The sequence below is a fragment of the Sturnus vulgaris genome, chromosome Z (assembly GCF_052056855.1).
Source record: "Sturnus vulgaris isolate bStuVul1 chromosome Z, bStuVul1.hap1, whole genome shotgun sequence".
NCBI lineage: Eukaryota > Metazoa > Chordata > Aves > Passeriformes > Sturnidae > Sturnus > Sturnus vulgaris.
The window spans coordinates 48,597,990-48,621,701 of record NC_142283.1 but is presented as its reverse complement, the minus strand read 5'-3'; the positions used below and the strand labels follow the sequence as shown (position 1 = coordinate 48,621,701).

Sequence of the window (23,712 nt, the reverse complement as noted above, 5' to 3'; positions counted from 1 at the left end):
TGCAACAACTTAAATAGGGGTCCTCCCCCATGGGAGGGTACAACTTGCCAACAAATCAGAGTAGCCCGGGGGTGTAACACAAGGCGGGGCTACAACTGCACTTAACCAATAAGGGAAGAACATAGGCGGAGACCACACAACATAGCCAATGGTATGCATAGGAGGGGAAGATGAACACTGAACATTCTGGAAGAAAGGGAGGGGCCAAAGGGTATTGACATCTGTGTGGGATGGGATTAGGGTGACACGCAGGGAAGAATTTGGAAGTGTTGGAGGGGTTTGGGGATAAGAGACAAGGGTGGAGGCGGGAAGGAGAGAGACTAAAACATGTTAAATCAGGGGGGTACAACCTAGGAATGAGCCATTGTGAAACTGGGTATAACCTGAATTAACACAAAATAAAACAATATGCTGTGACATCTCCCCCTTTTCTTTGTAAGACACTGGTGACAACAGACTAGATTCGTATTCAGAGGGCATATCTTCATTAGCCCACCAGTCTGGGTTAGGGGTTATTTCAGCCTGATTGACATTGACTGAAGGGGAGATGCTTCAGGAAATAATCATTTTGAGTACGGATAGTGCAACAGAGATTAAAAACAGGATCAGTAAGACTAACAAAACGGTTTTGACAACTGGCACCAACCATCCCGAGAGTCCCCAGCCTTTAAACAGGTTGTCCAACCAGCCTTTGGACTCCTTCTTGATGTTGGTAAGGAGTTCTTGCAATTGTTTAATCCTTGAGTGGATACTTTGACTGTTGGATGATAGGTTGAAACAACACAGTCCTTCGAAGTCCTCACAGCCGTGGCCATGAGCCAGTAGAAGAAAATCGATGGCAGCCCTATTCTGAAGGGTCGCGTTCCTGGTGATTTCTTCGTCTTCGAGGAGGTCACTGAGGGCAGATGATGTAAGGTTCGCCTGTTTTGCCACCCAACACTCTAGGTGGCCCAATTCTCCTAGAGCTTTGGCCGCCGATACCCAAGGCAAAAAGACAGATACCGTGACCCTTTTTGGCTTAGCTCAATGAAAAATTTCTGAATTGCAGTTTTCATCCAGATTTTTCAGTTCTCTTTTTTGGACTGCCAATGTATTGTTTTTTAGCTTCCAATTAGCAATTTGGGTTCTGTTGGGTGAGAACAGGGTCAATTGCCCGATTGTGCATGGCCCTCAGAGAAAATGAGAAGGGGTGCTTGCCCACACCCGGTCGCCACAGATGAGGAAGACTCCTTTGTCTAACTTTAGGGGTTCCTCACTGGGGGCTTCTTCTCTTTGTGCGGTCTTGTTGCACCATTTTGCGGCTTGATATTCGATAGCATACTGGGTTACACAATATCTTTCAGGGTAATAAGGAGGTTTGTAAGCAAAGTTAACACGAAAAGGGGCAGGGGAAGAACCTAAAAGCTTGAATTCCTGGGGCTCCTCTTTTGCTTTGGGAAGGTCTTTGGCCCATTCCCGCCGCAAAAAGAGTGGGTTGACAACAGGAAAGTTGGGGGCCTTGGGGTAATTCCAGGCATTAACATGGTCGTGAACCACGAGGAGCGATTTTGGGTACTCCAAGGGCTTATAAGGGATCCTCACCAGGCAGGTCAACAATGGATCTTCTGCTGCTGCCATTGACATGCAGAGATGGTCCTGCTTCATGGCTTGGGCGAGGGTCACCCAAATATTCTTCTTTGGCTGCGGGACTATCCACTCTGCCGAAGGCCGGCATAGGCTCAAGAGGAGGAGTAGACGATACCACATTCTGAGACCTCAGGAGGTTGACTGAAATAAATGAGACACAACTCAAATCATTCAAACAGTTCAATGAGTTGGGGAGAACAAAACAGGTTTAGAGCCTGATCTGGAGCGGAGAAGTTTTGCCCACCGGGAGACTCCTGCTGGTCATTGGAGGGGCACTGGCGACGACGTAGTGCTGCACATGTGACCTCTCTTGGGGTTGCCTTTGACTGAGGTGTATGCTTGGCGAGGTATGGTTGAACCCACCTCTGAGGGACCCACCTCAACCCAAGGGGCGTGGACATGCAAGCATACCCATGTCCCCAGGTGACTAACTCATGTGGGCCCTACGTACTGCCTGTCTCTGGATTCTTCACCATCACGGGAGGATGTCTTCTCAACTGTAATGGTGAAGAGTTCGCAAAGTGCCTCACAATGGGAGGACTCAGATTTTCAAAAGAGCAGTTCAAAAAGTTGATTGTGAAAAGGGCGTGATGTAATTGAGTGTGTGCAGTATCAAACTGTGTGTCGCCCTGTTGCTGCTCTAGGACTCGTTTGAGTGTCTGATGGGCATGCTCAACCATGCCTTGACCTGTGGGGGAATAAGGGATGCCTGTCTTGTGTTCTATTCCCCACTTCTGCAGGAACACCTTGAAGGCCGTGGAAGCATAGGCCGGACCATTGTCTGACTTAATCTCCTTAGGGATCCCCAGCTCGGAGAAGACCAGTACCAGGTGTTTTTGCACGTCCTTTGCCTTCTTCCCTGTGTGGGCAGAGACGAAGACTGCCCCAGAAAAGGTGTCAATGCTCACATGAACATATTTTAACCTGCCGAACTATGGCATATGTCTGCTGAGTTGGGGGGTTCTTCCAAGTCATTACTGACTTGTGAAAAGCCCCGGACGCGTCTGTAAAAACTGTGAAGGCCTTAAGCTGTGTCCGGCTCAATTTTTCTTTAGGAATCAAATTGAAATTTGAGTTAAGTAATTTGTGGCTTTGATGATGTACTGATATTTGTCCGGTGTAGCTGTCCAAAGCAAACTGGAGGACCTCATTTTCCTTGAGCAAATGCTCCAGAACCTCATTAGTCAACTTACTCGATGTCAAGGTAAGAGGTACGTGGATGCACGCGAAGTCACAGCCCGCCAGTTCTCGCATGCGGGCCCTGGCCTTCCTGATCAGCTGAGCCATCAGCTCCTGTGGCCTGGTGATACTTTTGGACTGCTGGTGACTGAGGAACACCCACTCTGTAATTAAGAGGGGGTCCCTCTGGTCCTGGTCCCACTGAAAGATGAGGCCATGGAGGTGTGGCAACTTTCCAAGGATAATATAGTTTAACGGCAGGTTCAGCAGGTATTGATGGGCCTGTCTAGAGCCCATCACTCTTTCCACCTTTTCTAATGCAGCCCTAGCCTCGGGTCAGTGCCCTAGGAGAACATATCTCTTCTCCCCTTTTCAAAAAATTGAAAAGGGGGGCTAGGTCTTCAGTTGTTAAGCCCAGCCAGGGCCTGACCCAATTCAAAGATCCACACAGCTGGTGGAGATCCGCCAAGGTTTTTGGTCAGTTGTTAATAGCCAATTTCTGTGGGACAGTGGTCCTATTGGTGATCTGGAGCCCAGTATACTTCCACAGGGGCATCCGTTGAACCTTGTCCTTCTGGAATTCGAATCCTGCAGAAATCAAAACATCTATAACTAGGTCAAGGACATGCTGCAGCTTGTCATCCGTGGGGGCACAAATCAGCACGTCACCCATGTAATGGAGGATGATGGCCTCCCCTGCTTTGGCACACACCAGGGACAGCAGTTGAGGCCACGTACCATTGGCAGATACTGGAGCTGTTCTTCATGCCCTGAGGCAGTACCTGCCAATGGAAGCGCCTCACTGGGGCTTCTTGGTTGGTGATGGGAACGAGAAGGCAAATTGTGGCGCATCTTTGGCGTCGAGGGGAATTTGGAAAAAGCAGTCTTTTATATCAAAAACGGCCAGATCCCAATTTTGTGGAAGCATCGAGGGTGATGGCATGCTTGGTTGTAGGGACCCTGTGTCTTCAGTTTTCTTATTGATTTCACGGAGGTCGTGAAGGAGCTGCCAACTGTCCTTCCCTGGCTTCTTGATGACAAATAGCGGAGAATTCCAGGGGCTAGTTGTTGGCATGATGTTACCCTTTCCCAACTGCTCCTCCACACGCTCGTTGAGCACCTTCAATTTCTGTTTGTTAAGCGGCCACTGATCTATCCAAACTGGTTTGTCAGTAAGCCAGTTCAGTTTCTGGACAGGGCGCTCCACAGTGGCTGCTAGGAAAAGTCCCGCGGGGACTTTGGGATTTCGATCCTAACTCCCCATTGAGACATGACGTCCCTACCCCACAAGGGCACATTGTAATCCGTAACAAATAGGCGGATATTTGCCACGTGGCCATCAGGCCCTTCAACCTTAATGATGCTTTTTGACTGTTGAGCCAATTTGGCCCCCCCAACTCCTTGTATCTTACCTGCCGCGGGTTGCAGTTCCTGGTGTGATGGCCATCTGTTGGTAGGGATGATCATCACATCCTCCCCAGTATCAAAGAGTCCATCAAGGTAGAAGTAATCTTCACCTTGACAGAGTCCGCATCCTATTACAGGTTTATTCTCACCAATGACTTCTGCCCAATAGACACAGGGATCTTCCAGCTTCGCCATGATGTTATTTGGCACTGGGATCACCGGCGCTGTCAGTTGTCCCTTAGGCAAGAAGTATGGTGGTTGGATGCAATGTGCCGGGAGAAAGAAACCGTCCGGACACACAAGTTGAGTCTATGGCACTATGTCAATCTCCGGGGGGAGTATGTTTTGTATCCCCAAGCACAACATATGTGCAGTCAAGTCCTGCGAACAAACCCGGAGACAGAGGTCCAACTGGCATACCCCACCAATCCTGGGTGTCAAAGAGCACGTTTTCAGTCAAAGCCAAGCCCGGTGGGGACGAGGGTCCCACCCAGGCGCTATACGTCTCGTCTGGTAGTAAATGTCTGTGTTTGTATTGGAGATGTCATTTTCATTGCCCCCTCCTGAGTCCCCCTGGTGGCCTGCCTCATTTTCATCTGTATGCGAGGCAGGCCCGTGCTCCCCCCCCTAGTTTTTTTTTGTAGAGTTGATGTTACTAGCTCCTCGCTGTTGTTGCCCTTCCCTGTATTTCTGCCTTTTGGGACATATGGGTGCCACATGTCCTATATTATTATATAGGAAACACCACACAGACACTGGCTGATGTTGTGGCGGAGCAGTGGTCATGGCGATGCGGGGCGGTCCTCTCCCAGGTGCGGATGGTTGTGCTGAAACCACAGCCCGCTTCGCACAAGCTTCTATAATCATACTGAAGGTGGGCTCAAGATTGAGAGGTAGGGAAGATACGACATGTTTAAAGGTGTCATTCGCATTGATTTTCACCATCTCCCTAACTATCTCATGTTGAGACTCTTTGCTTGCCTCCTGTTCCTCAACCTGCACCCTCAGTCTTCCAATAAAATCCACTGTTGGCTCCGCCGGGCCTTGTCTGACGGTCGTGTAATTCACTCTAGGTTCTTTCCCAGGGATCATCATGAATGCCTTCTCGGCAACGGCTTGGACTTTTAAAATGACAAATTTAGGAATTTTTCAGCCTGTATCTCCACCTGCGACCAATCGCCTTCGCCGCACAGATGCTCCATGGTTATTGTGTTGTTATCTGCGTCAGTGGCACAATCGTCCTGGGTGGTGAGGGTTGTCGCCTTCTCCACCAGGAGCACTGCCAAATTGGCTTGCTTTGACCAGGGGTAGCCGATGCCCAACACCTCCGATCTGCAGATCACTCGAGGCGAGGTGAGGTCATGGCTGGAGTGGCCCCATGTTGGGTGCCAGCTGACACGGTTCACCATTTGCCCACTCAGACTAGGGCAGCCCCGCTAGCTCTGGGGTGAACCTGTGCCAAGAGTGGCCTCTTCCCAAGATCCAGGAAACTCGGGATAGAAGTAGAGCTCCAAGCTCTTGCTGTGGCGGCACCAGTCTGAAGGAGAGTAAAGAGCACAGGAGAGTCCTTTTGTAGATCCAAGGGTAAGGTTTATTGGAAAGGGATAGGAAAGCAACTGGGGTCGGGGAGGAGGAACCACAAAAGTCAGGGAGAACGCTTGTGCAACAACTTAAATAGGGGTCCTCCCCCATGGGAGGGTACAACTTGCCAACAAATCAGAGTAGCCCGGGGGTGTAACACAAGGCGGGGCTACAACTGCACTTAACCAGTAAGGGAAGAACATAGGCGGAGACCACACAACATAGCCAATGGTATGCATAGGAGGGGAAGATGAACACTGAACATTCTGGAAGAAAGGGAGGGGCCAAAGGGTATTGACATCTGTGTGGGATGGGATTAGGGTGACACGCAGGGAAGAATTTGGAAGTGTTGGAGGGGTTTGGGGATAAGAGACAAGGGTGGAGGCGGGAAGGAGAGAGACTAAAACATGTTAAATCAGGGGGGTACAACCTAGGAATGAGCCATTGTGAAACTGGGTATAACCTGAATTAACACAAAATAAAACAATATGCTGTGACAGGTAGGGCTATTTGTGGTGTTCCTAATCTCAATTTATATCCAAGTAGGAATGCTTGGTTCCTTCCCCTGGGTGGAGCATCTCGCCATGAGATGATGTAATTTTTGAGTAATGTAGTGAGACCTTGATTGCCCATTGGCAAAGATAGCCCCAGAGGGAGTTATCAGGGATGAGTCCTGGAGGAGATAAGGAACGATGCCACTCCTGTTTTAGTAGCTTATGAAGATGGTAATAAAATACATACTTTTGGTTATGTCTTATGTTATAACCTCAGACACATAGCTTCCAGGAGGACCTGTTCCATTATATACTGGGCACCATGGTAATGCTTGCAGATTGATGGTTCCCAAGATCCTTTTTCCCTTTTTAAAAAAAGCCATGAAATTCCCTTTCGTCCAGTCACTGACGATTTTGTCTGACTGCTGTAAGATGGACATGAGTGCAAAAAATACCTGTTACGGGTACAACAAACCACTGCTTTTGTCAATAATGGAAGTTGCATTTTATGTGAAGACATTTAGGCTTTTGTAATTTTTCCAAATGCACTAGAGGCCTCTAGAATACACTTCGATGTCTACTTTTACCATGTTGTTACAGATTCACCATGGAGGAGAATGACTGAGTGTAACTGGTCTAGTTTTCCCATCTAATTATTTTGGTTTGGGAAGGAGGTCTGCTGTTCTTGAGGAGTGACTTCAGTTAGTCTTCTTGTCTTTTGTCTTATAGAGAGTGCACTGTTTCAGCTGTTTGAAGTTTAGCTCACAGTTTAAAAGGCATGCAATCTCCTATTTGTCCGCAAATGTACAGGATTTGGAAAACACTACAATGTAATTTCAGGTGCAGTTGACATAATGGACCCCAATTGCACTTGGTTAGTCAGGTAATACAGAGGGAATATATCCAAATGCATGCATATGGTTATATTTTCTGTAAGATGAAATTATTTATGCATTCCTGTATTTTTGAATGGAGTAAAAATCACAAGTGCATTATGATTATATTAATCCAGAGCATTACATTTAAACCAAACTGAGAGCTGTTCTGAAGCTTTTAAATCATCCTGTGCTCTCAAATAAGTGATGGAATTGTTACAATAACTCTCAGAATTGTAGTGCTTACAGAAAGCAGTTATGTGACTTAGAAAATTCATGTCCTATCCAATTCTGTGCATCTTCCATCTAAATTACTTCTGTGACTGCAGTTAGTTTTAATTGAAGTAGTTTAGAAACTTATAGCTTGAAATGAAAGCTAGCAGATCACTTATCCCACTATCCTTGATCTAGAAAGGGATTAAAAAGAAAACATTTTCTCCATTTTGAAAAGATTTCCCATATTCATCGAGTGCTGCATCTCCAGTATTGAATACTCAGAATAAAGCAACTGCTGGGCAGAACGGTCTTCTAGTGAATGAAGGGAAACAGAGCATCCTGTGTGCTCACTGAAGATGAAAGTAATTTACTTTTTGGTATTCAGTGAGGGTGGCATTGTGTGTAATAGGTCCATGTCTATCTAGTAAGTTCTGTCTAGCAGTGAATTGATGTTTATTTTTGTCCCTTCCTTCTGTGATGATACTGGTCTGCCTTCAGTGGTGTTAATTTTTTGACTGTGCCATCACCAGGGAGTACCTCATATTTCTTGCCAGTTGATGTCACAATAAGTCCGTTATTTATGCCAATTAAGAATATATAATAAAATTACTCAGTTAAGTGCATTGCTGTCTTTTTGTTACTCTCATAAACTAATCTGAGAGTATGCTGATGAAATAATGTGTAATGACAGCATCTTTTAGAATAAGTCGGCTGGTATTTTTGCTTAGAGCACTGTTATGGCATGAACATTGTAACAATGACAATGCCATAATACTTTTATGGTGCTTGTTCGCATTCAGCAGAGTAATGAGTAAGGATTCAGTTTCTAAGGGAGTATGTGTGTGAGGGTGTGTGTGTGGGTGTATATTTACACACAGGTGTAAGTAAAGCAGTATATTGTTACACTTTTTTTTGAATCAAATGTCTATTTGTTTGAAAAACTGCCACAGAGACAAGATAACAGGAATTTCTTTGAATAGAAAATTGTGTGGAATATACATGAAACGAATTTTTTACTATAATACATATATGTGTTGATCATATCTCACGCTGCAACATTAAGAAATTGAGGAGACGGGAAATACTCTTGTTTGCTGATGATGCCTGTTAAAAAAAGAAGCCCGGTCAAGCCACCTACAGCCTTCTTACAAATTTTTGCTTGTTAATTAGATGTTATCAGTGCATACTGTCTGTGAGTGACTTCTGTGAACTTGAAAACAACACCGTATTATTTTAAGAGCCTGGGGTGTCTAAGATTCTAACTTTTCTTGTCAGTTACTTATCCATCTTCTAGTGACATGTTAGGTTGTTGAAAAGCACAGCACCTCACAGATTCTGTAAAGAGTAAAAGTATTTTTTGTTGTGACTACTCAGCAGGACTGTTGTAAAGAGAATACCTCTTATTTAGGAATGTAATATGTGACTGAAAAACACAAAGAAACATTGCCGCAGTAGGATCAAGAGAGTCTAAACTGACAGTATGCAGCAGTGTGAGTTTAAAAGTCTTGTGAGACGTAAAAAAGAAGCAAGTCTTGTCACTTGAATATGAAGTGTATATGTCAGCTTGGTAAAAGACTTGAGCTGCTTAGTTGGAAGTGTACTAGTCTATCCTAGAGGTTAGGGGAGCCCAGAACAGTCCACAGTTTTTCAGTGCTTATACCAGCCAGGCAGGTTATTTCATGCGTTCCCCTGATATGCAGTATTTTGATTTCCATACAAATTTTTCCAGCCTGGCAATCATGTGTTTTAAAACACTCAATTTGTAACACACAAAATTGACGGCATGTGATTATTATAGAGTTCTTACTAAAAATTAACAGTAAACCAATAGCACCCTCTGTCCTCCCAACTGTTCTATTTTCCCACTTGGGGATATGGACTGATTAAAGAACTAGAGAGTTTGTGTCCTGTATTTTTGTAGTGATGATTAGAGAGGCTGTTTGGATTACGTGTAAAGAGATTGGAGTTTGTGGTGGTTTTTTTTTTTTTCTGCTCAGAGGGTATTCTCTTCCAGATTTGAGAAGATGAATAATAATAAGTCAATAATAATTTATAATGCTAGAAAGATTTAAGGTGTGATAGGAACACTTAACAGTTATTAACATTCTTAGAAATAAATTCAGTGAAACATCAAAAAGAGTACCGATTTCAAATTGCAGGTAACTGAGATGCTTGATTTATGAATTTATGTTAAAGGGGGGAAGTTTCTCTATTTATCCTTGTTTCACTGCTAATTTAAAAGTTTTACTTTAGTAAATTCAGCGTTATTACTTTTAATAAAAGATGTCAGCTAATTCTCCTTGATAAAGCAGTATAAAAATATTCAAAAGATTCTATGGTTCTAAGTTTCTATTAGACAAATAACTACAATATTCATATAGTTTTAGGTACTTTTGATATCACATAGCCAATGAAATATTTATTTAGAATTCCCTTCCAAAAAGAAGATAAAATGTTTTAAATGAGAATATTTGTCTTTCACTGCTTGCAAGTCAGAGGCATTGTTTTTTGATTTCTGCTGATGTTTTAGAAATTCACAGGTTCACTTGGTGCTGTAGCTGGTTGTTCTGTGTAACGTTTTTTAGTGGCTTATCTTTTGTCAGTATTTCTGAGTTTGCTGCTGTTAAAAATCAGTAAGAAAAAGTGCAGTTTACTTTGCAAAGAACATATTCAAAGCCTAAGGTAGTCTGCATTTTTGCTTGTCTTCCAGTAATGATGAACTACAATCGCTTTCACTGCGGACTGAGGGGAAAAATGTCATTTTTCAGGGAATACACAATATGTTCTTTTTTTTTTTCAGAGTATTTTTGTTCTTGCATGCAAACTTAATTGCAGGGTGAGCATCTTTATCTGGCATTAGATATGTTGTGTATAATGAGTAATTTGTGCTAGCTTGCAAATGACATCTGTATACTGCCTTTATATAAGATCTCAGCTGTTTAAGGTACACTCTTGCTGGCCTCTTGAGCTGTTAACGTGCACTTGAGTAGGCTGAATGTTCTTTGGGTAAGCTGAAGATTGATACATCCCAGGCCTTGACAGCTGCAGTGTTTTTCTGTGCCAACTTCAGACGGTGTAAGTAAGCAGTCTTTTTTTCCATAGAAATTGTTTGGCTCCCAGGGCCATGCAGGGAAAACCTTTACCAAGTCCATGAATTCTGCCAAGAACGTAAAAAAACTGTTTAAACTTCTTTTCATCTTAAACCTTAATAAGTAATACTAATTCCATTATACAAAATGCTTAATTAATCATACTACTTAGATTTAAATGAAATAGCTATTAAAATGTTTGGCATGTTAAAGATAAGAAAGTCACATATGCCCGTTCAATACTCCTTATTGCAAAGAATATTTTTCATTTTATATTTAGGATGAGTTTTTTAATATTGTTTCATCTACTGTTCTTTTAGCACAGACAGAAGTGTTGTAGAACTTAGTTATGTAAGGAGTGGCAATTTCACTGACATAAGTACAAATTTGTGGCTGATTTTACTCTTCTTTGGACAACTTAAAATAGTCTGTTTGTGGAATAATTACACGTTAAATTGAACAGCAGTTAAAAGATGGTTTGTACCTGAGTGTGTGTGTTTTCATTAGGAATTTTTGTTGAAACTTTATATTTTGTATTTATATTATCAAAGGGAGATTTGGCAAAGTTTGGGTAGAAATTCAATTGTCAGAGGCTCAATATATTCTGTATTGAGCAAAAATTATGGGAGGGATATGAAGACTTCCCTCTTATTGCACATATATAGATATATATATATAGAGTACATATTTGTTCATTAGGAATAATTCAATACTTATTGCTGTTGTTTTCCGTTTTTTGGCTTTTCTTTTTGTAATGGAGGAAAGTGGTGCTTAGAAATATTTGAAATATTTGTCTGAAAGTTGTGTACTCTTCCATGTTATTGGGATGCCTCAAACTGTTTCCTAGCTGGGACCTGAATTGTATATGAATTTGCGTGATAGGACAAAAAGCAGACACCACTGCTTGTAGACAGTCTCATGGTGTTTGATAGTGCTTCTTAGAGTCATACGGAAGTCTAAGGATCTCAGCTCTTCTAATATATAAAAAAAAGCAGAAAACCCAACAGCTACTTCTGTAGTTTTGTATTCAGGATAGTAAAGGAGAAAGTTAAAGAAGCATGCTTAGAAGCAGATCCAAGACTTCAAACAGGCAAACAAATCTAACTAAACATAGCTCATGAGGTCATCAGTCAGCATAAGAAACGGTTGACTGTTTGCTTGACTCAAGATTTCTGAGTATTTTCAGGTAGAATACAGTTAGCACTTTGTTCTGTTGGGTCTTCTCTCTACAGTAATTTCATGGTCTTTAGACTAATTTCTTAGTCATTTATGGTAGTTTAGTATAAAATACACAGTGAATTCTGTATTAGATGTATCAAAATGCTCAAACACTATTGCCATGTAATTTCTGCTCTCCATATTTCTGATCAGTTGAGCACTTTGAATTAAAATTATTTTTAAATTGGAGTAGAGACAGTGGTTTATTCCTGCTATTATGATTCAAAGAGTTCCTTATACTGAAAGGTAGCAAGGCTGGGGAAGGGTGTGAAGCTCAAGTCCTGTGAGGAGCGGCTGAGGGAGCTCGGGTATTTTAGCCTGGGGAGGAGGAGGCTCAGGAGTGACCTTATCACTCTCTACAGCTGCCTGAAAGGAGGGTGTAGCTGGGAGAGGGTCATTCTCTTCTCACAGGCAGCCATGGACAGGACAAGAGGACATAGTCCTGAGCTGTGCCAGGAGAGGTGTAGGTTGGGCATTAGGAAGAATTGCTTCACAGAAGGCTTGACTGGGCATTGGAATGGGCTGCCCAAAGGAGGTGGTGCAGTCACTGTCCCTGAAGGTGTTTAAGGAAAGATTAAATGTGACACTCAGTGCCATGGTTTGGTTGATATGGTGGTGGTTTGTCATAGATTGGACTGGATGATCTCAGAGGTTTTTTCCAGCGTAGATGATTCTGTGAAAGTAGTGTCATTTTGTCTGGAAGGACTACTGATTTAATGTCCTTTGAAATAATTAAAAATAAATCATATTTTCTTTGCTATTGTTTAGAGAGGTTTAGTCCAGCTTTGTGGCTTGATTTTTTTGTGTCTGTTTTTTTTGTTTGCTTACCACCCTGACTTACCAGCATAAACACAAGTTGTTTTTAGCTGTTCAAATTTGAATCCAGCTTCTGTGCAGATCCTAATACTTTTTGGAAGTCTGCAGTAGTTCTTCCAAATCTGGAAAACATTTTTATTTTTCAGTCTGTTTCTGCCTGAGAAGAAGCAGTAGGTTCATAATTTGCACACATTGTAACTCTTCAGGTGGCCTGTCAAGGCATTTTTGGGAGATAGTGTCTTTTATTTTGAGGACATGAAACAAGTGCACACTTTTTATTGTCCTTCCCTCTGATATTTAAAAGTTCAGTATACTAAGTGTGTAAGGTGATAGCAGGAAATAAGGGGCTGTACTTTTTTTCTTTTTACTCATATGGTGCTTAGTGTTTATCTTTTAACTTAATTCTGAGCTGAAAGTTAACATATTTTTAACACTTGTACTGAGCAAAGACTTGGATACTGATGAAAAGTAATTTGAGTTACTAATTATATGGTGTACACTTCAGGTTTTGTGTTTCCTTTCTTCAAAAATGAATGTAGTGTGCCATAATCCAGTTAGCTACTGTTTGCATGCAGCAGGGTCACTCATGATTTTGAAGAGTGCTTACACTAGTAACCCAATTTGGTTAGAGCAGGACTGTGGTTTTTTCAAATGTTTTAAAAAATCTTGTTCCTCTTTTCTTCCTGCACAGTGTTTTGTTAATTGTTTGATTTTGTTTGGAAGTTTAAGAAACAGAGTCAGCATTTTAAAAGCTGTGCACAACCCGTGAAAGACAGTTGAAATTTTTCTACTTTTAAGAAAGATGAACTCTTTTCTGGTGTAGTGCATTTTGCATAAGCTGATAATGGTCTTGAATTACAAGATCTTTCTGGCAATTTGGTGTTTAACATTTAGATTTGACATTAGAAAGAATTTCTTGTCAGGCACTGGAACAGACTACTCAGGGAAGTGCCATTCCTGGCAGTATTTAAAAGCCATGTAGATATGGCATGTAGGGATTAGTGGTGGATGTAGCAATGTTAGGTTAATAGACGGATACCTTGACCAGAAATGTCTTTTCCAGTCTAAATGATTCTCTATTTCTAAAACACTAGTAGACATAGCTGCACTCTAATTATTTTTGCCTATTGAATGGGCCTAGCTGCTATTATGATAGTTTGGCTTATTAGTTCCTAATTTTATGTCAGACTGTTTCAGTAGGTTTCATCCTAGTCTAGACTATGGTTTATGTACACGTGTTTTCTTACTGGTCTTCATTTTTTGCTGGATTTTATTTTTCTACCCTAACATTTTATATAATTAACACATGGGTTTAGATTGTAAAATAACTAATACTGGTGCTTCCAGTAATAAAATCGTATGGGAATAAGAAGACACCAGTGGAAAAGAGCAACTAATGTGTAGTAGAAAATATAAATGGAAAGCTTTTAGCTATTATCTAGTTTTCAGAATTTTTTGAAGTCTGTTTGTAAAGAATATTGTTTTCTTGCTCTCACTTGAGTTTTTTTTTCCAAAACTTCTGTGTACTGCTTAGATGAGTGTGTGTTAGAAGGCTGTTTTACTGCATATTTTGAAATAAAGAGCTTAATGTGGTAAAACTTAATATTGAAGGAGGTATTCCAAGCTTAGTATTTAATAGAAATTGTGTCAGTAACAGTAATAGATATAGTAAAAGGCAGTCTTGTTTAAATAATGTAATTTCTGCTGCCATATGTTGCACTGCATACTATTTTAATGTTGTTTGTAGGTGTTTGTTTTACTTCAAAATTCTGTGTGGTTAAAACTTTGTTTATTCAAGAGAACCATTTGCTATGTTTTTGTCATTCATGGAACAGTGGGTAACTTGCATGGAATTCTCAGTAGAATAGGGCTTTGTTGGCAATTTTCTTTTGAATATGCTTAGTATATATATCTTTTTTTGTCTGTAAAAGGTGTTATATGTGTAATGTGATTTTTCTTCTTTTTTCCTATTTCTAAGGTTGATAAAGAATTTGGTCTCTTTGGAAACATCTCCAGGTGTCAAAACCAGATCTTACTCAAGCTTTCACTTTGGTTATGGAAAGGTGAGTTTGAAGGTTTAACATGCTACTTAAAACCAAAAAGCAACCAGCCTCCCCTGCTGATACCATATTCTTTATAATTTAATTGAAAACTATATAGAGTTCTAAAAATGTGTTGAAAACGTTTACTTGTTAAATTTTGTCAAGAGTCCCTAGAATACATTGCAAATTTCCTTTTTTTTTGGTGCAAGTTGTAGCATACTTTAAAATCTATTCTCACTGAGCTTGCTGTGCTGCAGTTCAGTACAATTTTGAAATTATAAATCTACTGCAATATTTTGTTTTCCTATTTTGTTTGAAAGAGCGGGAGGAGGAAGATGACTGATAATTTTCCAGTGTCGCAAGCTGTTCGATAACAGTTACATGTAAATTTTCTGAATTCTTGAGGAAGTGAAAAGCTAAGACTTGGTAATAGAAAAGGTAGCTATCATAGGATTATAAAATATGCTGAGTTGGAAGAAGTCGGGATCCTTTAGTCCAACTCCCTGCTCTGCACAGGACACCCCAAGAGTCACACCATGTCCCTGAGAGCACTGTCCAAACGCTTCTTGGATTCTCTCAGGCTGCTGCTGTGACCCTGGGGAGCTGTTCCAGTGCTCAGCCACCCTCTGGGGGTGGAACTTTTCCCTACCTGTAAGTGCTTCCATCTTCACTAACACACACAAGCGAGATCTTACTTCTTCAGCTTACTCCTCTGAGGGTAGTAATGGTGATCATTTTTTTTCATGATACTATTATCTGATTCCTCTAAATGTTAGTTAATTGTCACAGTATGCAGTTGATTGTTTTGTAATGCTAATATTTATGAATTCAGATTTTTTTGTAGGCCAAAGATAAGGAGAATGTGAATGAGTTGACTGTCAGAATTGAAACACTTAATTATCTTAGGGTGCCTTGAGTTCTCTCTTCTAAAATGAAAAAGGGGAATTTTTAAAAAGAAAAATAAAGGATTTAAACTTTTTAAAATGGCATGCCAATTCTACTTGGGAAGCTTGTTATAGATTCATGAGGGGTCCTGGCTCCTTTGGTTTCCACAGGGTGCTTTGATCTTAGAAGACATGTTTTGTTGTTCATATCTTTCCTTTCTGGACTTCATCTGTGCATGTTCTTTCACTTGTGAAAATACAGCATTACCTTCTTTAGCTGGGAGTGCATTTCACAGAATCGGGATATTGTTAAGGTTAGAAGGGACCTTGGGAGATCATCTAGTGCAGCCCCTCTGCCAAGGCAGGGTCACCTAAAGCAGGTGACACAGAAATGTGCCCAGGTGGGTTTTGAGTGTCTCCAGGGAGTGAGACTCCACAACCTCCCTAGGCAGTCTGTTCAGTGCTCTGCTACCCTCCGTGTAAAGAAGTTCTGCCTTATGTAGAGGCACCACTGAAAAGACTCTGGCCCCATCCTCCTGACCCCCATCTCTGAGATACTTGCATGTATTGATGACCAATGTCGATATATTGATCTCCTCTCTGTCACTATTTTTTATAGTCTTGACACCTATTCTGCCTAGCATAAAGCAATGGAATTTTTTTGTCGAAAAATACAGTGTAATCATGCAACTAGAGCTAACATTCTGTATGATTCATATCTGGAGGAAGACAGTGATGGTGTAAGGACATTTTTTTCAGACAGCTGTTATTGGTTGCCAATAATGATATCAAGTAACTGCTGGCTTTGTACTGGGACACTAAACTGCAGAGAGTAGTAACTTGGCTGTTTCCACAATAAACCGTTTTTAGTATTGTTTTCATGTTTAATTTGGGAAATAATTTTAATATATCATGAAGACTGATGCACAAATTCATAGCATCCTTCATTTATGTTGAAATGCAAGATCATAATGATTTTTTTCCATAAAATTTGGTCATGTTTTCATGAGGACATTGGTGGTAGAATTCATCTTCCAAAACACAAAAAAATGAGTGAACTGCTTAAAATATATAAATAAAGTAATTAATATATGTAAACGTACATTACATATTGAAAACATTAAAAAACTTTATTGTCCTAACCACATTTTATAGATAGCCGAACAATGTGGAAAATTGCAGTTCTTTTACCTGAAGCTTAAGAAGGCAGAAGCAGGAGTTCAGGCTTATTAACATTCTTTATTTATGTTGCATATAAAAATTATCAGGATATTAAGATGAATTGAAGCATAGAGATGTTAGAAAGCATGCATTTAAATAATGGTCACTTAATGAATTATTTGGAGTTCTTGAATTGGGCGCCTATGTAAGCTACAGTCTCCCTTCTTTGTTTATTATTCTTTATGTATAGGATTATTTTAATGCCTGAGAGTTGCCTCTTGCTTTAAATTATTTTATGCTTTATTTAGAACAGAAATTGGTCATTTTGTGTATTATGCTTATTGATACAATGGATATGGCGCTCTTATATACGATCTTAATGCACAAAAGCAAGGTAATAAGCTGAGATTTTTTGTATGTGTTTTGCACTGTATAGGGACTGGTGATTGGTATATGAAACCCTGCCAACATATTTCTGTTAACGTGCTTGTCTAGTTTTTTTTATGTCCTCTACTCTTTTAGAATTACACTAATGGTTTAGAACCTTTTTGAACTCAAGGCTGTACATGTATATCACAGCTTTTCCATGCTTCTCTGAATTATGGAATTAAGAAAGAAGAAATTGCTTCCGCAGCATCTTTTTAGGTGTTATCATTACTCCTGAGAATCCTGGAATAGGTTTGGATAAAACCCATTCGGTATATAGGAGTTTTATTAATCACAACTTTGAACTTTGGGGTTGCTTTGATTTGACAGATGGAGCAGTAGTGTGTATTTTTCTCTTTAATTGATATAGCTTCATCTCTTTTGCCGGAGAATGGTCTAATTGCCGCTTTGGAAATAGTTTCTAGCCCAGCTTTACCCGTGAACCTTCTGCACAACCAAATTACAGCCCCATATATTCTATCCTAACTTTTCCTGTTATTACTCTCCATAATGATTTCCTCAGTAGCTTCAGTTTCATGACTGCACCTCTTCACACTCATCCTTTCAGAAAAGTTTTTGTCTTATAGATTATATAAATAATATGTTGATTTTATGCTATTATCAGTTTATCTTAGTTCCAATACATTGATGAGCTTTACAGGGAGTATGCTATCTACCACTGCTGCTGTTCAGAAAACTACAGGACAATAGATTTTCTGGCTTTGTTAATCTGGGAAGAATACATAGGTTTAAAGAGTTTAAAAGATGGGATGATCAAATAACTGTTATAAGCAAGATGATTCCTGAAGCATGTCACTTGGGAGGATCTGTGCTGCTTGCAGCCCATTTTTCTGTATTATACACAGTGAGATGAGCTGGAAATTGAAAATTTACACTGAAATCTGATAAAAACCATTTAAGACTTATATATTTTTTTTCTTTCTCATCTATATTAGGAACAATAGAGACCCAATCATATTCAAGTTCAAAACTTTTTTCTGTCTTGCTCAGGCTTATTGTGAGATTTTGAGATAGAATGAGATGGATTTAAACCTTTTTTTGTTTCTACTTGTGACATGGATGCCACCAGTGTTTGAATAGGTTCATTTTTGTGTTCTCTTTCCACCAAAAGTTCATAACCAAGAATCAAACAATATTGTCCAGTGGATTTCAGTCATTAAATTGATGAAAGAGACAACTGGGCTTTCTTCAGGAGATTACAGTGACGAGAATTAGAAGATGCAGGACATAATGTTCACATAGAGCCTTACAACTTATACCACAGATGTGTGATGAAAAAGTAAAGAAAATGCATATTAGAAGGAATTGAATGGGCAGTACTAGCTTTACAGTAAGGTAATTTATATTTATAGCATTTGACAATTGCTTATAGTGTCTTTATCCAAACAAACCAGGAAAATATATAATTTGGGGGGGGGGGGGGTGTGGGGGGAAATTACTAGTACCTTGCTATTATTTGTCTGTTATTTTCAAGTGTTTCATGGCCTCAAAATAGAAGGTCTCCTGCCCTAAAATTGTAAAAATATAACTTGTACTTTTTTATGACTATGCTGCTGATTCCTGTAATACACCAATGATACTTTTCAGCAGTCTTTGCAGTTCTTGCTGGATAACGGTAACTATATTCCCAATTTAATATTCAGATATAAACAAAAAATTATCTTTACTGTGCAAATGAGAAATACCTTTGGGATATGTAAAAGCCTCCAGGTATTTTAAACAAGCCATTGTAAAACTACTACTCATGTTAGTATACTTTCCAGCTACTTTAAATACTATTGATCTCAGTATTATGTAAAGAGTATGCTATTTCTAGTTTGCTGCCTTGTGAAAGATTTTTTTTTTTTAATTTAAAAAAAAAGGTGCTAGAAAATAGCTCTTATTAAGTAAATGCATGTTTAAACTGAAATGGATTTGGTTCAGACGAGAGTATAAAAGGTTTTGAAATATTTTTGCAAACTTCAGAGCTCTGCTTTAAGACTCTTCTTTCTATAGTACATGAAAGTTTGACAAGTCAACAGACTAATTTTCCTCTAGGGCTTCTAGCTGACTCTAACTTTCTTCTGGAAGGGGATGTAGCAGAATCCATTAATGATCAAACTGTGGCAATGATACAAGACTTGGTAGAGGTACGTGGGGATTGTATTATGTGGGATGATACCCTACAGATACTTACCTTTGGCAAATCTGCCTTAGGCAGAGGTTTTTCCACGTCTAGATTTCAAGTGTGCTGTGTATTGAAGTTTTTAACAAAGGCAAAGAATGTATTTATCATTTCAGGCCACTCAAGAAACGGTGGCAACCTGAATGTTAGTGCCAGTGATTGAGAGCTTTGTTATTGTTCGTCCTGAGGAGTTACATCTGTCTAAAGGTGAACAGATGGACAAAAATGTGGCTGAAAAGCAAGAGATCAAAAATAACCAAAGAACTTTTGGAAAGGTAATTGCAGGACCTTATGCTGTGGTTTGCAGCATCCTGTGAGTAGCATAAAGTAGCATAAACAGGTTGACACATTGTTTACTGACTGATGATATGCAGATTTACTGAAAATGGCAAGTACTTCTTATGTAAAAGGATAAGTGAATGTGCTGTAGAAATAAACACTATAGATGCCTATGTCAGTTGAGAAAATTAAAAGTCTGTATCTTGCATCTTTTTGAAGGGATGATAAACATTGTGCAGAAGCTTTCTTAAAACACCCTTTTACAAATTAACAGGAAACATAATGACAGGAGGACAATGATGTAAACAAGATGTAAGCCATTACCATTTTGTCACTCTGAATTTAAAATACAGTGGACTGCCTGGTTACTATCACTCAATACAGTGGACAGAATAATAGAGCATAAGAGTACAACCTTTCTGGCTAAGGTCAAATAATTGTGATTTTCTACAGTTAATGAAAGTTTAATATCCTGTTTCATTAAAAATTCTCAGAACGTTGAACATAAGTCAACATTCCATGGAGAAGAAGGTATTATGCAGTTTGCATGTGTGCATATCTGCATATCGGAGCACAAAATATTGACATGATAATTGCAGTCAAGCCTGATTGAACAGTGGCCTCTGGGAATTCAGCTGGTGTTGTACCAACTGGATGGCTGCTCAGGACACAGTTTGAAATGCAAGGTGCAAGTTAGCACTTTATTCAGCACAGGCAGGCATCATTTAAAAATCCTTGGGGGAAACCCTGGTGATGTGCAGATGTTAAAGCAGTCTGTTCTGAAGTGCTGATATTTTGAACACTGTAAAAGACTTGCGTATTTTAGATGAAAAATGTTTGCAAAATTATTGGGTGAAAATGTCACTATTTTTTCTACTACTTCAGTGTAAAAATAGGTTTAATATTTTATGTATGCTGCTTAAAATAAGACATCATCATATGCTTAAAATGAGAGTCTTATTCCTTAATACATCATCTCATAAATTAAATCAATCAAGTTAGAGATACAAGAAAATTTATATTTCTGTAATGATGCCTTTTCCTTTTGATACATATCATGTAATATAGAACTGGCTCTATAGGTAATTTACTAAGGAAACAATTTCACTTAACATTTGTAATTAGATCTTAAATTATTTTTGTGAAGAAACAAAAATAGGTGTATGTAATTTTTTATAGAAAGTAACTGCTGTTAGAAAAGTACAAAATGTGTGGTATTAATTTAAATTCTTTTTTAGCTCTGTGCTGTATGAATCTTTTAAAAGTATTAATTATAAGTATTAAAAGAAAAAAGTAATTTTGTATATCAATTGTAGTTCATAAAGTATAAGGATATTCTAGGCTCTTAGATGAAATTAAACTCTTGATTAAGTGAAAACTATTTCGCTCTTTTTTTAAAATCAGTTCTAAATACATGGAAACACCGTAAAGTTTCTACTTAGAAGATTAAGGCATAGGCTGTTTCTACTAACCACTAACTCTGCAATGACAGGGTTGTGACTGTACACAGTAATTACAATATTGGTGCCCTATTTGCCATAACATTGACAGTTTGTACTCTACAACTTCATTTTGCACATAGGTGATTAATTACCTATTTAATACAAACAGAGAATGTGCAAATTACGGAAATAATAAACTACTCGAAAGTTGAAGGACAGGGATATAAGGTAATAAAATTAAAGCTGCATCACACCGACTGATATTTTATAGCCTTTCTAGCTCTGCAGCCCTTTAGAATCCATGAAATGTTCAAAAGTAACTGTGTTTCTAGAAGCAGTTTATTGTTGTTAGAGACACACTGTTAAATTGCAGCCTTACTGTTTTACCACACTGTCCAAAGTTTGCAGTGTAATCTTAACTTTCTGTTACAGACAAAATTGGTAGATATGTTTTTGTCTTTGGGATGTTTTGGGATCTTTTTTTTTGTTTTGGTGTTTGTTTGTTTGTTTGTTTTTGTGGGATTTTTGTCGGGTTTGTTGTTTGTGGGTTTTTGGTTTTGTTTTTTGCTGTTTTTTAATTCAGCGCTTTGTAAAACTGAAAGGATGCATTCATTCCATGAAACATGTAAACAGCAAATTCAATTTATTAGTTGAATTTATTTTCATTTAATTGATATAAATGTGACTTTCGTAATTATATGCAACTCTTACTTTTTTCTTGAGGGATGGTTAAGTGCTTGTTTGATTAAGACCTATGGTACAGTACAGGATACCCCTGCTCATACTACTTCTGCTGAAGATTTTTGGAAGGATGGTGTTTTTAGAAACTTGAACAGACTTCTGTTTTTTAAAATATTAAGTTTTTTGATGTTTCCATACCTCATTAATGGATAAATGTTTCCTCAAAGTCTAATGCTTCATTTCTACCAAGCCATTAAAAATGGTGCAAAAATAAAAGAACGTTGTTTTATTGTATAATTGAGTAGTACAGCAAGAAAATCATGAAAGAGTAAAAGTGTCAAGCTTAAGAATATTTTCTCAGTTTCCTCATTTTTGTGGGAAGCTGAATCTTGATAATCTTTGTAGCTAAATGCATCTGTGTTAAACATTTAAAATAGGTAGTACTCATGGGAAAACTGATTGGAGCTTAGAACTTGTACAAATTGACAGCCTCTCTTCACTCCATTTTTCATCCTAAAGAAGTCTGCAAATATTCTTAGCTCACATCATTATTGCTCATCAGTGATTCTAATTAGCTAAACAGGAGTTTGTCTCAGTCATTGATCATCATCAGCTTCTTGACAGTGCCTGTATTTCCCCCCCCCCGTCTTCCAATGGACTTTTAAAAATACATTTTAAATACAAAATAGCTCAATGAATGAAGTTGTTTGAAGATTTTTTTCTCAATATTTGTTACCCTTTCAAAAAAGAAGAGATGATTACTGCAATTCTTATCAGGTCCCATTCTAAGGTGTGACAGCAGATCCAAATATGTTATGTCAGTTCCAGTCAGATATACTACCTTGAGTGTCTGTGGGGAGTTATCCTGCAAGGAGCATGGGAAAACGTCCTATGCCATCAGGAGAAACTGCTGATAAAGTTGCATATGAGGTTTCAGTTTGTACTTTAGATTCTAAAGTTTTATACTCTACATTCTGACAACTTCTGCTGTATACCTAACTTGTAATAAAAAAATATTTTTCTTTAACTGTGGGTAGTTACATGTGAAACTGTTTTGGGGGCAGTAGCGAGCATATATCTAGAGAGCTTGAAAGAAAACATCATAAAGGCAAAACTTACTAAATTTATTTAATACTTTTGCCGCTCATTATGATGATGATAGATCTGTGTTTATAAACTATGTTCTTTGATGTCTTTGTTTGAAGGAGTGTTTTACCAAGCATTGGACAGGTGGAAAATACTGCATTTAACTAAAAGTGCACTGTGAGCTGTGGCTAGTGTGTAGCTCTGTTACAGGCAGAGCTTTAACGGTGATCTGTTTCTTTTTTTTACGTCTCCAGTCCCAGACTTTATTCTGTGAACCTCTATTTTGAAGCCATGTCCTAAAGTCAGAGGGCTCCATAGATTCTTAATTGCCAATAATAAATCAGAATTAGCTGTGCATGCCGTTTTTCAGAGCTGTTTGTTCTTTTACTTGATTCTTGGTTCACTTACTCACTTTCTCTGTTTTCTCCCTAAAATAAATTCAAAAAAATTACCCACACACAATTGTAAAACTCCTTAGGGAGACCTATCTAACTTACCAGGTTTTCAGATTGATTAATGCATTAGAAAACAAGTTTAATAATAATTTTCAAGTGATTATTGCATAGTTGTGTTAGGAGGCTATCTGATTTTACAGTTTTTGTGTCTTGATTGGGTCTTGCTTCACAAAAGACTTGACTTCGAGAGAGGAGATAGCAGTTAGAGTTGGGAATATGATGAGATACTGTGGGTGGTAGACTTAAGGTCAGGATACCTCTGAGGGCTGGAGGTAATGCTATTCAGTGCTTCATGGAGCTTGTGTACGGTTAATGGTATGATTCTTTCTGTGTCTGCACTTGACTCTTTAAGTATTTTGTAGTAGAGACTTCCTTTTTTGTCTTCTAAAGCTCTTAGGATTAGGATCAGCTAGTTTTAGGTGTATCTGATCTTAAATTGTCTAGCTGTAATTAAGACCTGAGGAAATTTCGAATGTTACATTTCTTACAGTTTAGATCAATATAGGTCTAACACATCCTCAAATAGATTACGATGCAACATGCTTATAGGAGAGCGATAACCTTCCTCCC

At 39.0% G+C, this 23,712-nt stretch overlaps 1 protein-coding gene and 1 pseudogene across 1 annotated transcript in view; one reads left to right on the top strand and one right to left on the bottom strand.

Moving 5' to 3' along the window:
* Positions 1 to 544: 544 nt before the first annotated feature.
* LOC148219835 (uncharacterized) lies at positions 545 to 1,746 on the bottom strand (annotated as a pseudogene).
* A 5,395-nt stretch (positions 1,747 to 7,141) lies between these two features.
* CNTLN (centlein) overlaps positions 7,142 to 23,712 on the top strand; it is a 168,238-nt gene continuing 151,667 nt past the window's right edge. The window contains 2 exon segments of the mRNA XM_088157014.1: positions 7,142 to 7,170; positions 14,490 to 14,564. Coding sequence (XP_088013140.1) covers positions 7,142 to 7,170; positions 14,490 to 14,564 — 104 coding nt within the window.